The sequence below is a fragment of the Antedon mediterranea genome, chromosome 8, assembly GCF_964355755.1.
Source record: "Antedon mediterranea chromosome 8, ecAntMedi1.1, whole genome shotgun sequence".
Lineage (NCBI taxonomy): Eukaryota > Metazoa > Echinodermata > Crinoidea > Comatulida > Antedonidae > Antedon > Antedon mediterranea.
In genome coordinates, this window is record NC_092677.1 from 19,706,272 (window position 1) to 19,723,435 (window position 17,164).

The following is a 17,164-nucleotide window of genomic DNA, read 5'->3' on the forward strand; positions in this document are numbered from 1 at the left end:
CCTAGTAATCACCTTAATCAAATTCATGATTGTAGTAACTTAATCTAAAGTGATTTGATTAATTAATAGTGGGTAATTTTAAATGCTGTATATTATAATCCTAATCCTGTATTCATATTAATATATATAAATCCAAAGGCAAGTATAGCCTACCTTAGATATTGTAGAAAACATCAGCAGCAAAAAAAAAAAGACCCAAAACAACATGTTTAATTGAATAAGTTTAACTTTAATCGAACTAACACAAAAAAATTGAAAATATATCACATCAATGACGATAAAATGACCATTATCATTATAAAGGGAAAAATAGTTTTAGTTTTAGTTTAGTTTTTAGTTTAGTTATACTTAAACAAAATTAGTATAATCTTTTATAATAAGCATTGGGCTACAGTACTTGTTGAAAATATATTAATATACTCTTCTAATATAAGAATTTGGCTACAACTACAGTTTTTACTAACAAATTGTTAATGTACATTATAAATATAAATCAGTTGCACTGATGAAGGGCTAGTGTTGCCCGAAAGCTCTGCTAACTTTTCTGGCTGTTTTACTTTATCGTTTTGATTTAGCTTTTCGGGGTTTTTTTTCATTGAGATCCAGCCACTAGCACATTTCGTGGTCCCCTGGGTCTAGACGCAGCAGGGGGTACCCGGCAGACTCCCATTTTCATTGACTTCAAGTGACCCCCCCAACACACTTAAATAGTCAGATATTGGTACCTAGCTCATCTAACCAAATGTCTCTGGGCTGCCGGTCTTTAAAAGGAGACATTGTTGTTTTTCAAAAGGTCCAGCATAAAACATAACAACATACATGATTATATAAATACATCGTTTCTTAAAAATAGTAAAAAATGTTAAAATTAAACAGTAATAATACTAAAATGTGAGAACCATACATTAAAAATACAAAATTATGATTATTATATAATAAATATATATATATATATATATATATATATATATATATAATAGATAAAGTAACTAGATCAACTTGTATGCACTTTGAGGTCGAGTCCAGAGAATTTGAATTCAGAAATTGGTTAAGACATTTAACATTCATTTTTGGCTTGGTTACACATTTTGAAAATGTTGCAAAATGTCAAAGAAGGTCAGGGAGAAAGGTTACACGACACAATAGCTGGTCCCTAAATCTCGACAACCACTGGTCACAGCGAGATAATGCTGGTCTCAAATTAATCAAATGTATCATTTATATTCATCATAGTCCGGCAGCCAAGGGGTTTAACCTTGCAATGTTTTATATAGTTTTTTTTATGAAACTTGATTCTCGATACCATCAGAATGAAGAATTTTGTTACTGCGCTATTTACTAGACATATTGATTTAATTTTGGTGTCAAATTGTTTACAATGTATATGTTTATATTAGCTCTAACAGAAATGTGTTGGTAAAATCGGAAACTCGATTTTTTGCAATTTTAACCTTTGACCTCGGCATATCTAATTAACGGCAGGTCGGAGAAAATATACGGCCTTACCACGTTGAAACGCCGGTTCTCGTCAGATCACCGAAGTTAAGCAAGGTTGGGCCCAGTTACAGCTTGGATGGGAGACCATCTGAGAATAGCGGATGCTGTATATGGAGCTATACCTATTAGGCATTTTAAATCAGCACTGCTGACTCTTATGGCAGTCCCTGCATCTAGTATCTGGCTCTTATGCTGGTTAAGGTGGACACTGGACGAGAGAAGCCCTTGGTCAATGTTGGGACCAGCCAAAGGTGCTTTAAACAGTCCTGGCTTAGTTCAGATGAATGTAAGACCACTTAATATTGTCGTTTACGACAGAAGTCGGCCAAAAAAAACCAAAAGAAAATGACCAGTGTGGTTATTGACCTTTGACATAAATTAATAAATTTATTCTATATTTTGATAATATAAATCAATAAATAGTTAATAAATATTAATTGTAGTAGGGAGCCAATTGAGTGCAACACTTTGGTACTGTATAGCCTATAAAGCCCACATCGAAAATAATTATGTACAGGAAAGGGTGCCTTCTCCTTATGAAGGAACCTATAAAGTTTTTTCGAATAATCTCACATGCCATATGGGATCCTTATGGGATCGGATTTTTTTTTGTTCTCTATGAGCCATACCGGCTCTGTAATGGAAACACTTGGTCCTGATAGGCTGGCCAAAACAGGAAAAAGTTGCCTGTACACACAGGATTCTAAAAAATGTGCCTCTTTATTAGCTTGTCAAATGATTTGGTCCTAGTGACACGTGCCGCAGTATTCTGAATCAGTTGTAATTTTGTTATTTCAGATTTTGGTAGCCCGGGCGTACGGATGGAATTGCATGAATCCAACCTTGATGTTATAGGCATTTACTAATCTTTTAGTACTCTTTGTTGCCGAGATGTTTCCTAATGCTTACTACCTATCATGAGAATGCTTTTTTAAAACCATACACAAGTCTACGTGACTACTTCTAAGGAAGCTCTTATCCTCATACTTTGATTGAAAATGAATAAAATCAGTCTTGGATTCTTTCAAAGCCAGATAGTTTGAAGACGCCTGCGTACAGCAGAACACTACATCCATGTGATTTTATAATATCTTCAACAGGAGATGTGTACAGCACATACGATAATGATTTAAGCACAGAACCTTGGGGAACACCCCAAGGATAGTGCCTACTGAGACGATGTATCCTGAATAGTTTTGGAGAACGGACAGTCACATAGTACGATTTAAACCAATCTAAGATCGTGCCACTAACTCCGAACAGGGATAAAAGACGGGTCAAATGTATGCTGTGGTCAACATTATCAAATGTACTAGAGAATTAAGGAGTGCCAACAGGACTTCCTATTGATTATTAAGAGTATTCTGACTGGAAAATGCTGTGCTCTCAAAGATAAATGATTGGAAAGCTGGAATGAATGAATGAATGAACATTCTTTGAAGACACTTTGAGAGAAAAGGTAGGGTGGTATTTGGAAAAGCAGTTATGGTCGAGACTAGACTTTTTCAATATAGGAGTAATAAATATTAGTCTTTTTAAATAAGCTGGTACAACTCCAGTCGACAACAACGAGGTGTTATCTGTTTAATATTGTTTGATAGAAAATGAATGTTGCTTGATTAATTTTGTGGGGATTGGATCAATACAACAGGATTTATCAGGAGCATATTTGAGCAAATTAAAAATCAGCAACATAAACTGGTTCGAAGATGTCAAATGGTGGAATGGGTGTCGGACGTACTGTTATATATCAGCCTAAGACAACGGTCTTTAATCTGATTCCGTATCTGGTCAATTTTCTGAAAAAGGAAATATAAAACTCTACGCAAGATCTATTGGATTATCTTGATGTGGAAATAAGACTAGAGGATTTAAAGAAGTAAGATCATTCATTAGCTTAAACAGATTCTTATAAGGACAGTTTACAACCAAATCAGTATCTTATATTCAGTAAGCCGAAATCAAATTCCAAACACCTACTCAAATAAAGATCTTTATCCAACTGCAACACAGATTTGCGGAACTTACGTTAATTGACGTAGCTAATCTGTAAACCAAGAAGCTGTTGGTCGTCGAAGAACAACTTCATCTTTTAAGATAAGAGATCAAGAGTATAAAAGTGTATGAGAAGGTCCAGTAATCATTGGATGAGCTAGAGAGGTGTAATGAAATCCACAAATGATTGAGCAATGGCATCAGATTTATAGTAAAAGTGAACATTGAAATCTCCCATGACAGTTTTGATGAATGGTATAATGTCAGATTCTCAATAAGCAGTGAAAATCCCAAATGAACATGATATCTGAACAGTAAGTTCGTTTTGAGGCAGATTTATGCTCTCAACAGAAAAGCTTCTCTCATATTTTATATTTTTACAACCTATTCAGTTTATTACAATTTTAACTTATTTTAAAGATGTATTGTCCCTTGAAACACAAAAAATAAAAAAATAAATATTCTAAATTTAAATTGGCCATATCAAAGTAATATTAAAGTTATTCACTTTAAGTCGAAAATTCGAGCAAAAAACAACAGTTAACAGGTAAATTAATTAGATTACATTTCGTCTGAGAAATCGTCACAAGCGAAAGTAAACAAAGATTTCAAACAATGAGTATGCATTATGCATGATGCTAATTAGGATTGTTTACAACTCATCACGGTTGAGAAGGTGTTTTCACACAGATCGCGAGGAAGTTTTATGATTATGCATACAGAGTAGCCAAACAAGCGCATTGCATTATGGGATATGTTTTGATTGAAAAAATTTTTTGAACAAAAAAACATCTGTATTTCGGTTAAATAATTTTTTTTGGACTAATTTTTGGTGAAAGTTAATAACTATTATGATACTTCAAAATGACCCACTTTTTTTCGAAATAAAAGGGACAATACATCTTTAACAAAAGTTACTAAATAATTTGGTAAATTTTGATTAAAAAAACAAAAATAACTGCAAAATAACTTGTCAGTTTCCACGGGAAGTCAAGTTAAGGAAAAGGGGTAAAGGTGGAGGTATTCGAAAGCGCCTTAGAAAACGTAAGTCTAAACCTCCACTTCCATCGATGATTTTAGGAAATGTGAGATCTCTGTCAAATAAAATCGACGAACTCCGAGCATGTTCTAAACACATGTTTGAATACAGAGAAGCTTCAGTGATGTGTTTCATAGAGACATGGCTTAATAATAATATTATTGACAGCGAATTAGTACTAAGTAATTTTGAATTAGCTAGAGCGGATAGAACTGTAGAGTCGGGGAAAAAACGAGGAGGAGGAGTATGCTTTTATATAAATAAAGCATGGTGTAGTAACTGGAGGATACGTGAACAACTCTGTACGCCGGATATAGAATTACTGACCATAAGTGCAAGACCCTTCTATCTACCACGAGAATTTTTTCTAATTTTTCTTACAGTGTGCTACATACACCCAAATGCAAATATTGATAATGCGAGTGAGACTATTTCCAGTACTGTTCACCGGTATGAAACAATGGCACCGGACGCTCCACAAATAATTCTAGGAGACTTCAACAAATGCACTTTGAAGGATGTGCTACCTACTTATGAACAAGCAATCTCTGTAGAAACAAGAGGCAGTGCTACACTGGACTTATGCTACTGCAATGTGAAAAATGCATACACAAGCAAAATCTGTTCAAAACTTGGAAATTCTGATCATAACAATATACATATTATGCCAAAATACAAGACAAAATTAAAACAGTCAAAACCAGTAGTTATACAACAGCAGTTGTGGAGTACAGAGGTGGTTGAAAAGTTGCGTGGCTGTCTAGCATGTACTGATTGGGATATTATGCTCGATGTTGATGATACTCTTGATGTAAGGGTATCTACAATCTCAGCATACATATCCTTTTGTGTTGATATGGTTATACCTAAAGTAACAAAAAAGATATATGCAAATGAAAAACCATGGATCTCTAACCAACTAAGGAAACTGTTACAAGATAAGCGTATAGCGCATAGAGGAAAAGATACTCCTAAAGTCAAGGAAATTCAAAAGGAAATAAACAAGTGTATAAAAAATAGTAAACTGAAATACAAAAAAACACTAGAAAATAAATTTAAAGACAAAAATCCTAAAGCGGCATGGAAAGCAATTAAAACACTAACCGGCTACAAAGAAACCATATTGCGTGTACGTACATGGAAGTGAGAACTTCGCTAATGACTTAAACAACTTTTTCTGTCGTTTTGAATCCGAGATATTAGTTACCAAAAATGAAAATGAAGACACAGAAATCCGCGAAAATGAGACTTCATTAGTAAACAATGCAGTCATAAATGTAGTTGATGTGCGTAATGTATTCGCCAAAGTAAAGCCTGGTAAAAGTACTGGCCCTGATGGAATTGGAAATCGTGTTATTAAATACTGCAACCAAGAGTTGGCACCGATATATACCAAACTTTTTAATGAGAGTTTAGCAAGTGGTACAGTGCCCAATCAATGGAAAACAGCCTGTATCTCACCTATTCCTAAAATAAAAAATCCCAAGGAACTTAATGACTATAGGCCAATAGCTATCACATCCAATGTTGGTAAGTGCCTAGAAAAGATTGTACTTAGGCAGTTGCTTGATCAGACCAAATTGTTTCTCGATCCTCTCCAATTTGCCTATCAGAGTAATAGAAGTGTTGAAGATGCTGTGCTCTTCCACTTACATAATATTTACCAACATTTAGATGTGCCTAAATCATATGTAAGATGTTTGTATATAGATTTTTCTAGTGCTTTTAATACCGTTGAACCTGGTTCATTAGTACGCAAACTTAAAGAAATGAACGTAAACGACACATTGACTTCATGGATATATAATTTCTTAACAAAAAGGTTCCAGTATGTTAAACTAAACGGTATTTTATCTGATAAAAGAACTGTTAGCATTGGCACGCCACAAGGGTCTGTTATCTCCCCAATGTTGTTTTCACTGTTCACCAGCAGTTTCAGAGCCAATTCAAATGAATGTTGTATAGTAAAATATGCCGATGACACAGTCATCACTGGATACATTACTGGCAATGATGAAACAAGCTATAGACAACTAGGATGTGATTTTTATCACTGGTGCTGCAATAACAACCTGAAACTAAACATAAAGAAAACAAAAGAAATGCAAATTGATTTTAGGAAAATTAAAGAACCCTTAGAACCTCTGATTATAAATGAAAATGAGATTGAAGTAGTAAATGAGTACAAATATCTGGGTTGTATAATTGACAATAAGCTAAATTGGATAAATAATGTAAATAAAGCCACATGCAAAGCCAACCAAAGGATGTTTATTTTAAGAAAAATGAAGTACCTACAAATTGACAAAACTATACTTAAATTGTTTTATAACTCTGTAATTCTCAGTGTAATACTTTTTTGTAATGTTTGTTTTTATGGTAATACAATGCAAAAAGATAAAATTAAACTTAATCGAATAGGAAATAGAGCAATTAGACTAGTAGGAGAGCACTTACCTGATGTTGAATCCTTGTATAAAGAAAATGTGTTAAAAAAAGTAAAAAGTATCATTGATGATGAAACACATCCTCTTCACAAACAATTTGCTCTCATGAATTCTGGCATAAGACTACGTGCACTTAATACCAAAACAAAACGGTTTAGGTGCTCGTTTGTACCTAATGCTATACACTTATATAACTCCAGAGTACAAAGGTAAAATGTAACCGATAATTTTTATCTAATTTTAACAATTTTTAGTCTCTTAACTTTTTGTGTGTTTTTTTGTAAATTGTATTTTATATTTTTGTGTTTTGCCAGTTTTCAAATCACATTTCTGTTTTTTAAATGGACAATAAAGTATATATGACTATATGACTATGACTATGAAAAGTTCCCTGTTTTAGAAGTACGACTCCGCCTAAAAATTCTAAGTCGAATTTTTATGAAAGTCCCAATTCTTTCCTATACATTACTAAGGAATTTTTGTTTGTAAGTCGAATTTTTCTAAGTTGAAATTCGTCTAAGTCGACGTATTTTTGGGGTACGAATACACACATTCTTTAGTGATTTATATTGTATAAGTCACAAATCACGCGGCAACAACACGCTAAAAAAAACCGACGAAACGTACGTAATTCGATAAACAGACAGAGGTGATAATGTGGGACCATCGGTTCTTTCAAGCAGGTTGTATAGCATAGGCGGCGTCCAATAACTCGCGCTATTATACAGATATTGCCTGCTTAGAGGTGAAATATAAGATTTGACATCCCCGAGGGAATGATATTATGTTCGAGGGAATATATATATCCCGAAGCGGCAGCTAAAGAGGGATATATATAATTCCCCGAGAACATATATATCATTCCCGAGAGATGTCAAATCTTATATTTCCCGATATAAAAGGCGATATCTGTTATATTACATAGCCAACAACAAATAGAATATCTGTTGTGTCGGGTAGCTAGCCTAGGCCTCCTTTTTGTACTGTATGTAAACAAACCTGCCTAGACACCTACCTTGCGAAGAATAATACAGATAATTAATAATTAATGATTCCTTGGCAATAAAATATTCACTAGCCTAGGTCGTTTAAATAATAACGGAAGAATTTCCACCAATAAGCCTACATTAATAATAATATTATTATCAGGTAGGCCGAATATCACCGGATGTTCGCCGCGTCGTGCGTAACTAACTACTACCGTGAGTATAACAAATCACAAACGGTCTTTCATCACATCTAGGGCAGGTAGGCCTAATAACAAATGAGAGCGCCATATATACTCTAGTAGCTAGATCAACTTTCGTATGCACTTTGAGGTCCAGAGAATTTGACTTCAGAAATTGGTTTAGGATGGTCAAACAATCATTATTGGTTTGGTTACACATTTTGAAAATCTGGCGAAAGGTCAAAAGGTCAGGGTGAAAGGTTATGAAACTAAACACCAATAAGTCCTTAAATCTCAACAACCACTGGTCACAGCGAGGTAATTTTGGTCTCAAATTGATCAGAAGGTATACATTTATATTCAGTCTAATGGGAAATTTTAGTCAAAAATGACCGGAAATGCCATTTCTGACCTTTGACCCACACCCCAGGGCATGTATGTATCTCCGTAAACTACTGATTGTAGACACTTGAATTTGGTCTTAAATTGTTTGAAATAAACATTTTGTTATTTGTTGCACATTTTTAAAAATGTTACAAAAGGTCAAAGGGTCAGGGTCAAGGGTTATATGAACAAATATAAATAGATACTTGTATCTCGGCAACCACTCGTCGCAGTAAGTCAATTTTAGTCTCAAAATGTTCAGAAGGCATGCTTTCATATTCAATCTAATGGGACATTTTAGTCAAATTTAGTCAGAAATGCCATTTTTTTACCTTTGACCCACATATCATGGCATCTTCATATCTCTGTAAGTACTGGTCGTAGAAACTTAAATTTGGTATCAAATTGTTCGAAATATACATATTTACATTCATTGTAATAGAACATGTGGTTAAAAGATGAACAGAAATACTATTACTAATGTTTCAAACAAAAAACTAATCTCTACATAACTTATCCAGTAATGTTATGCAATAACTGATACTTTAAATTGTTTCAATTTCAAGTACTAGTTATTGCTGTCCCCAAGAACATTTTGATAGAAACGTCAAGCTCAACGGTTCTTTTCGGAATGCTAGAAGTAACTTTCCATGTGTATCCGATTAAACGCCCCGGGCATTTATTGTTCAAAAGGGTTTTTAGGGGGAGGGGAGGCATCTTTATTTGGAGTATAATATGGTAACATGTATAATATAATAATTACCACCTAGATGTAAAAAAAATACAGCACAATTAATATCAAAAAGTGAAAAAAAATGCTTGGTAAATTGTAGATGGTAGTTAATGTAATGTGTTGTGATACAATTATTGTGTAAATGCATATGGCGGGCGTATTCCACATGGTGTTCTATTGGAGGGAATGGTGGCGTTTATTTGAGGGAGGCTTTTATTCAAAGTGGGTGTTAATTCGAATACATTTTAATAATTATAATCGTTTCTCAACTGATAAAAGGTACTTTACATGATTCGTTTTCTTCTTTATGGTTTTTAACGAAATGTTTCTGTCTTTTAGAATAAAAGTGACACTGTCATAGATAACATTAAATGGATCTTCTCTTCCAGGTGCCAGTATAATGATATAAAACAATGACATATCATTATCCTGACACGATTGCACTCATAATGGATCTTCATTCTATCATCTGTTTGTTTGTGACTACAATTTGACAACAATCTTTTGCATATTTTTAAATGCCAATACATAGTTTCATTACTATTGTACAATATGTCCAGCTTTCCTGAAAACACCCTTGTGTACTGTAGTACAGTGTTGTAGTATGATTTTATCATGATAACTTCTGATGCTTTTATTGTCAATGCATTCAGTACCTAAAACATGTCATAGTTTCTAGTGGTATTGATAATAAATCTCCAGAAACATATATTGTTTTATTAACTACACTGGGAACAGACGTGTATAATATACACCGACAAAACTTATACATATTATGTACCGGTATAAGTTTTGTCGGTAACATTCAAAAATATTATGCAACAGTGTTACGGAATAATGACAATGAATTGATCTATTATAGTTGTCTCTGATACCTTTTATTACATGATTGTACTTGCACCAGAATAGAATGAGGTTTAATCCAGTTATTATTCTTGTTATATTAATTAATTTTTTTTTAATCTGGGGTGTATTTATTTGATTATACATGTTACCATTATTACACCCAAACAAAATAAACGCCTTCCCTGAATAAATAAATGCCCGGGCCTTTTATTCGGGTAATTTAACTATGGTAAGTTACTTCTAGCATTCTTAACTGTTGAGCTAGAGTATTTATTCGAATTAACACCCGCTTTGAATAAAAGCCTCCATTCCCTCCAATAGAACATCATGTGGAATAAACGCTCCGCCACATGCATTTACAAAATAATTGTATCACAACACATTTCATTAACTACCATAATCTACAATTTACCGAGCATCTTGACATAATTTTATTATTTTTTGATATTAATTGTGCTGTATTTTTTTTACATCTAGGTGGTATTTATTTGATTATGCTACCATATTATACTCCAAATAAAGATGCCTCCCCTCCCCCTAAAAACCCGTTTGAACAATAAATGCCCGGGGTGTTTAATCGGATACATGGCAAGTTACTTCTAGTATTCTGAAAAGAATTGTTGAGCTTGACGTTTATATCAAAATTGTTCTCGTGGACAGCAATAACTAGTACTTGAAATTGAAACAATTTAAAGTATCAGTTATTGCATAACATTACTGTCTAAGGATAAGTTGTGTAGAGATATGTTTTTTGTTTTAAACATTAGTAATAGTATTTTCTGTTCATCTTTTAACCACATTTTTTATTACAATGAATGTAATTTGATACCAAATTTAAGTTTCTACGACCTGTACTTACAGAGATATGAAGATGCCCTGGTATGTGGGTCAAAGGTCAGAAATGGCATTTCTGATCATTTTTTACTAAAATGCCCCATTAGTCGGAATATAAATGCATACCTCCTGATCAATTTGAGACCAAAATTACTTCGCTGTGACCAGTGGTTGTTGAGATTTAAGACATATTGGTGTTTGGTCTTATGACCTTTCACCCTGACCTTTTGACCTTTCGCCACATTTTCAAAATGTGTAACCAAGCCAAAAATGATTGTTTGACCACCCTAAACCAATTTCTGAAGTCAAATTCTCTGGACCTCAAAGTGCATACGAAAGTTGATCTAGCTACTACTAGAGTATAAATAGAATTATGATAATATACTTTGCAATTGTAAACTATTTTATAATACATATTTATTAACAAACTAGTGTACATTCACTTTTACAGACAATTATTTACTAACATGCTAAATTAGTTCACAAAAAAGGCCTAACACAGCAACACCAAAAATCAACGAATCGTTACTCAACACGGCCTATTCTTTACCATTGCCGCGTACTACTCTACGCCCGGTAAATTAAGTATTGTTTTTATGATATAAATTAATATAAAATACATGTTATTAATAGGATAAAATGTTAAATTTCATTCACATTTATTTGTTTTACCAGAAACAATTTAAATATACACCAACACGCCCGGTCACGCTATCGTAGCGCCCGGTTGATAAATCGAACTGTTTATACGGCAGTTTTTACTAAATAAATTGCATAAAACAAACAATTAAATATCCAAACAGCATTTAACATGATGTTGGCATGTAGTTAATAACATTTTTTATCATGAAAATACTACCGGTGGTCCAGCCTTTGATTAGTGAAACCGTCACAAAAAGTTGTATACATCCCAGATACATCCTCACTTATGGCGGCGCCCTACCACATGGACAATATTACTGTTACAGGAAAAATCGCGGATTACTCATTCTTGCTTGTGACATATATTCTTTGAGCACATGTAGTCTTTCTTCCACCACGTACTCTCGACTCCTCAACCAACACGTCTGACTGTACCGTGCGACCACTGGGGTTAGTCTATATAGCCTAGGTTATGGGAAAACGAGGCAAAAAGCATAATGGACCAAAACGGCAAAGAAATTGGGTAAGAATGTAGGCCTAGGCCTAGTTATAATACTAAATATCCTAGGCCTATTTAGTATTATAACCGAAAGCGACAGCCAGTGACTGATGAGGTTGTCAAAGACCGGGCCCATAAAATGTGGTCCCGATCGTCTCATGAGTTGGCCCGATCGTCTCATTTTGTTTGGAACCATGTTGGTCCCGATTTACTTATTCGTAGGGCCCGATTGTTTTAGCTCAGGGAATGATAGTCTTTGTGTTCACACAGTGTTCTCCCCAGGATTCACATCAAGCGTGACGCTTCTGTTTGGATTTTGGATTCTGACACTAGGCCTAGTAGTAGGCCTAGTAGTAGTAGGCTAGTACATGAGTCGGATTACGGCCAACTAAAGCGGCCGCTAGTTCAATAACGGTAATCTGTATGGAACGCCGTGTGCGCTTTGATTGTCGTTGTTTTGTAATCTTTGATCGTCATTGTTTCGACAGGTTTTCTTTACCTCGGACGTAAATAACAATCTACATTATTATGTAATTCTCTTTTTTTTTACAGATTGAATGTGATACGCGTACGTTCTTTTAAACGAAATGGCGAATCGATGATTACTTATTTTAACTGTTCTAAATGATATACATATGTTTAATAAAGTTTATAAAATACATTGTGGTGTTTATATTGTATATTAATATAATATAATAATAAGCCAATTATTAAGAATTATATATAAATAAACCAATCAATAAAGTATATCAAAATATATAAATATATTAATAATTAAAAATATTTGTTATTGTATATTAATTAATTAATAAAGTAACTATTGTAGTGTTCGCAATCATAATTTAATTACAATAACATGATGACAGCAATTTATTTAATATCCTACACTATTTTATTACTTCAGATATTTAAATATTGATCAATTGAAAATGAGTTTTAAATACTTAAATAAGATGAAAGTGTCTGTTTGATACGGTAATTAATTACGCGAATTTCTGCTAATAACGCGACTGACGGCCAGCAATAGTGCTGCTGCACATTAGGTGCGCGTCCCATGTTGCTTTATTGAAAACACAAACAATGTATTACAATGGAATAACACTTAAATGTATAACACACCCTAATACTAATAATAAAAACCAAGATTCGATAGTACAGTATGTAAATGAGATATAAATATTCGGCAATACCGTACGTAAATTATTATTGCAATACTGTATAAAGATTCGATAGTATGTAAACAAGATATAAATATTCGGCAATACCGTACGTAAATTATTATTTAATGCAATACTGTATAAAGATTCGATTAAGTCTGTAAATGAGATATCAAGATTCGGCAATACCGTAGGTAAATTATTAATGCAATACTGTATAAAATTCGATAGTTAAATGTAAATGAGATATAAATATTCGGCAATACCGTACGTAAATTATTATTGCAATACTGTATAAAATTCGATAGTTAAATATGAATGAGATATAAATATTCGGCAATACCGTACGTAAATTATTATTGCAATACTGTATAAAATTCGATAGTATGTAAATGAGATATAAAGATTCGGAAATACCGTACGTAAATTATTATTATTGCAATACTGTTTGTATAAGGATTCAATAGTATATAAACGAGATATAAAGATTCGGCAATACCGTATACGTAAATTGCAATACTGTATAAGGATTCAATAGTATGTAAACGAGATATAAAGGTTCGGCAAGATATATTTCGATATATGTATTAGTTAATAGTAAATACAAATAAAATATACATTTATTTATCGGCAGGCAAACTTAATTATTATAGAAATATAAAGATTTGATAGTACATGAGTTGGCTTATATTTATTTAACTGTAACTCAACTCGCCATAGGCCATGGCGTTGACAACGACAATCAAAGATTAAAGCGCACATGGCGTTCCATACAAATGACGATATTAAACTGGCGGCCGCTTTGGTTGGCGGCCGCTTCGACCATACTCCCATGAGTCGCAGCCCTAACCATTAACGAAGCGATTTTTGGTAATTGACACCCTAGTAGATGGCCAGAAATGGTTTTCTCGCAAGTAAAATTCATGTTGAATGACACCCTAGTTTGGCCGGAAACGACACTTATATTATAGCGCGCACGCAAACAGCCTACTTTTTCCGCCGGTAAACATACGCGATAAGAAACATTTTTTGCGTTCATTACGAACATCAGGGGGAGGTCCCAAATAAAGAAAAAAAAGCAAAACGATTGTAGCCTACTACTTTTCCGCCGGTAAACATAAGCGATAAGAAACATATTTTGCGTTCATTACAAACGTCAGGGGGAGGTCCCAAATGAAAAAAAAAAACAGCAACACGATCATAGCCTACTTTTCCGCCGGTAAACATACGCAATAAGAAACATTTTTTGCGTTCATTACAAACGTCGAGGAAGTCCCGAAGGAAAAAAAAGACCTACTCTTCAAAAACGAAATGACGCGCGCTATCAAACAGCAGAACGATCGTAGCCTTCTTATATTATACTGTACGAAAAGCAGGTAGCAAATGAATTGCGCCTAGCAAATCAATCGTGCCTAACAAATCAATCGCATCTAGCAAATCAAACGTGCCTAGCAAATCAAACGCATCTTTGATGATGTGTGTACGTTACCGACAAAAGAGTAAAGAGTCTATTAATTGAGTGTGATTATCATTATGATATTTATTTTTAATACACATAACATTTTCATAAGAAAAACAGTCATTATTTTAACTAAAAACTTTGTTTACAATATAAAAGTTACCGAATTAAATAGACAATTCGGACAACAGCCAATTAATACTAGAGATCGAAAGAAAGACATGGCAGCAACAAAACATGTGTTTACGTCAGGGATAAGGTCTTAAGCATCACAGCCGACCGTAAAGCGGTAGAGAACCCAAGCGTCACGGTACCATGACGCTTTAAAGGCATGGGGAGAACACTGGTTCAATATGGTAAAATCGATCATCGCGTTTTATTTTGGTCCCAATAAAAATCAGTATTATGGAACGTCACTGATACGCTTTTTTTGCTGTTGCGTTCACGTTTTTTTTTCTGTCGGTTGTTTATTAATAGAGACTTTATGAAACAACGTTTAGGGGAGGACGACGAATATACTGTGCTCGCTAGAGCGTAAAAACATATACAGTCAACCAGACATATGATTACAAATTATAAAATTATAATTGCTGTAAAGATGATTAAATTTCAATCAGTTTTATTTTTTTCCCAAAAAAATTTAGCATAGGAACAGCATCAGGGCGAATAGTCTTTCTACAGCTCCGTATAGCTTGAAGGCATCCTCCGCAAAGTGGGCACTGCAGATCCTTGAATCTTTGTTCTGTAGCAGATTTTTAAGTTTCAAGGCTTCAAGCCACTTCTTCATCAATTACTTTTTTTCAGCGGCATGCGATGATAACTGACGTCTTTATATCTATGTGACTTGTTATGGTCATACCATACAGTGCTTCATTTTGAAGCTAAGAGTAGACACAAAAAATAATAACAAAAGGCAAGATAATAATAAATTGGGTTCGTTCGTTCTTGTCAGTTCGAGAGGAGATGTTACGTAACATAACATGGTAACGTGACCTTTACAACTAAGGTCATAACCTAACTGCTGAAAAAAATATTCAGCGATTTTCAATATTTTTAGTAATAGAGAAGTCAAACTCTGTCTAGAACCTAGACTAACACATTCGATAGTTTAAATTTTTATCAATGATTTTTTCTGTTTATAGTGTAAACAAAAAGAACATTATCCAGACATTGAAAAGAAAAACATAGAGTTTGAAAAATATTATAAGGTAAGCTTTGTTAAATTATGAAATAGTTAATATGGTGCCCATACATTCCTTTTATCATTCATACATGAATGGCGTTTGCTATGTATTAGCTTATTTTCCAAAATTTTATAAACACACCTACTGATAGTGTTAATTATGACAAAGGATGCTGGCAACTAGGCAACTGAAAATGGCAAGGCTGTTGTTTTTTCGAACTATCATTAAATAGTGCATACTATTGCAAGCTATATGACCCACAATCATCCATCAAATGACAGGAATTTATTTAGGTGTTAAATAAATACCATATATATTGTTAGAACTTCTAATTATATCATCAATACTGAACCTTTTTTGTCTTACAGGCTCAGGAAATTGTTCCAGTTTCTGAGTGGGAACAATTCATTGCAACCTTACAGAAACCCCTACCTGCAACTTTTCGAATTACAGGATTTCGAAGGTAACGTCTGTTTTGTATACAAGCGGAAAATGTATTGTTTTCATGTTTGAGTTCCACATTTTGAAACTGCTAACCTGGTAAATGAACTGTGTAATTTTCGAGTGTCAAATAAATAAAAGTCATCTACCGGAACTCAAACTCACGAAGATTAGCCCACAACATCACAAGACAACGTACAGTAGAACCTTCATTTTACGTACGGTATGGGACCGAAAGGCATACGTAAAACATGGGATTCGTAAAATCCAGGTTGACCTTAAATTGACCCGAAAATACGTAGATCGTAGCTAAAAAGGCTGCCATGTTTGTCTACTTTACTGTACAGCATGCAGGTGGTCACTAGCTAAATCTACAGTAGGCCAGGCCAGCAGGCCTAGCAAGATGTGAGGCCTAACTAGAAAAGTACAGTATATACAGCCTGTGCGTGTTTAAATAAAGTGTTATAAATAAAATTTCAATGTTATTGTATAAATAAACAATAAAAACAGTCGCTGCTGTAGGGGAAATGCGCGTATGTAGCTTGTCTCACACAGCAGAGTTTTTTGTTGTTGTTAAATTGCGCCCTCAATGTAAGAAAATGATGACATCATCGGTCATTTTAAGCGTACGTAAAACACAGGTTCTACTGTATTGCACATAAAAGGCAAACAGACCAGTACAACAGTACTGATTAGATACTCTCTTCTAAATGTATTCTTAATAATAGTAAATTAATTGTAGATGAATTTAGATAGTATGGTTAGTGACCATAACATGTTTATTCTAAATTTAATTAATAAAGAAAATAATTTGTATAGTTCATGTGAATGTAAAAAGA

General features: G+C 33.8%; 3 protein-coding genes and 1 pseudogene across 3 annotated transcripts in view; 3 read left to right on the top strand and 1 right to left on the bottom strand.

Moving 5' to 3' along the window:
- LOC140057082 (enoyl-CoA delta isomerase 2-like) overlaps nt 1-17,164 on the bottom strand; it is a 442,575-nt gene that overhangs the window by 144,256 nt on the left and 281,155 nt on the right. The gene's annotated exons all lie outside the window — the stretch shown is intronic.
- On the top strand, nt 1,493-1,610 carry LOC140057875 (5S ribosomal RNA; annotated as a pseudogene).
- Nucleotides 1,655-10,629, top strand: LOC140057699 (uncharacterized). Its single transcript, XM_072103420.1, has 4 exons — nt 1,655-1,783; nt 4,470-5,507; nt 5,728-6,587; nt 10,587-10,629. The coding sequence occupies exons 1-4, from the start codon at nt 1,655-1,657 to the stop codon at nt 10,627-10,629; spliced, it is 2,070 nt and encodes a 689-aa protein (XP_071959521.1).
- The window catches only part of LOC140056248 (RNA cytosine C(5)-methyltransferase NSUN2-like), a 41,581-nt gene continuing 36,350 nt past the window's right edge, over nt 11,934-17,164 (top strand). Inside the window, exons 1-3 of the mRNA XM_072101552.1 lie at nt 11,934-12,108; nt 15,843-15,908; nt 16,253-16,347. Of these exons, the coding sequence (XP_071957653.1) occupies nt 12,058-12,108; nt 15,843-15,908; nt 16,253-16,347 (212 nt within the window). The 5' untranslated portion in view covers nt 11,934-12,057. The remainder of the gene's footprint in view (nt 12,109-15,842; nt 15,909-16,252; nt 16,348-17,164) is intronic.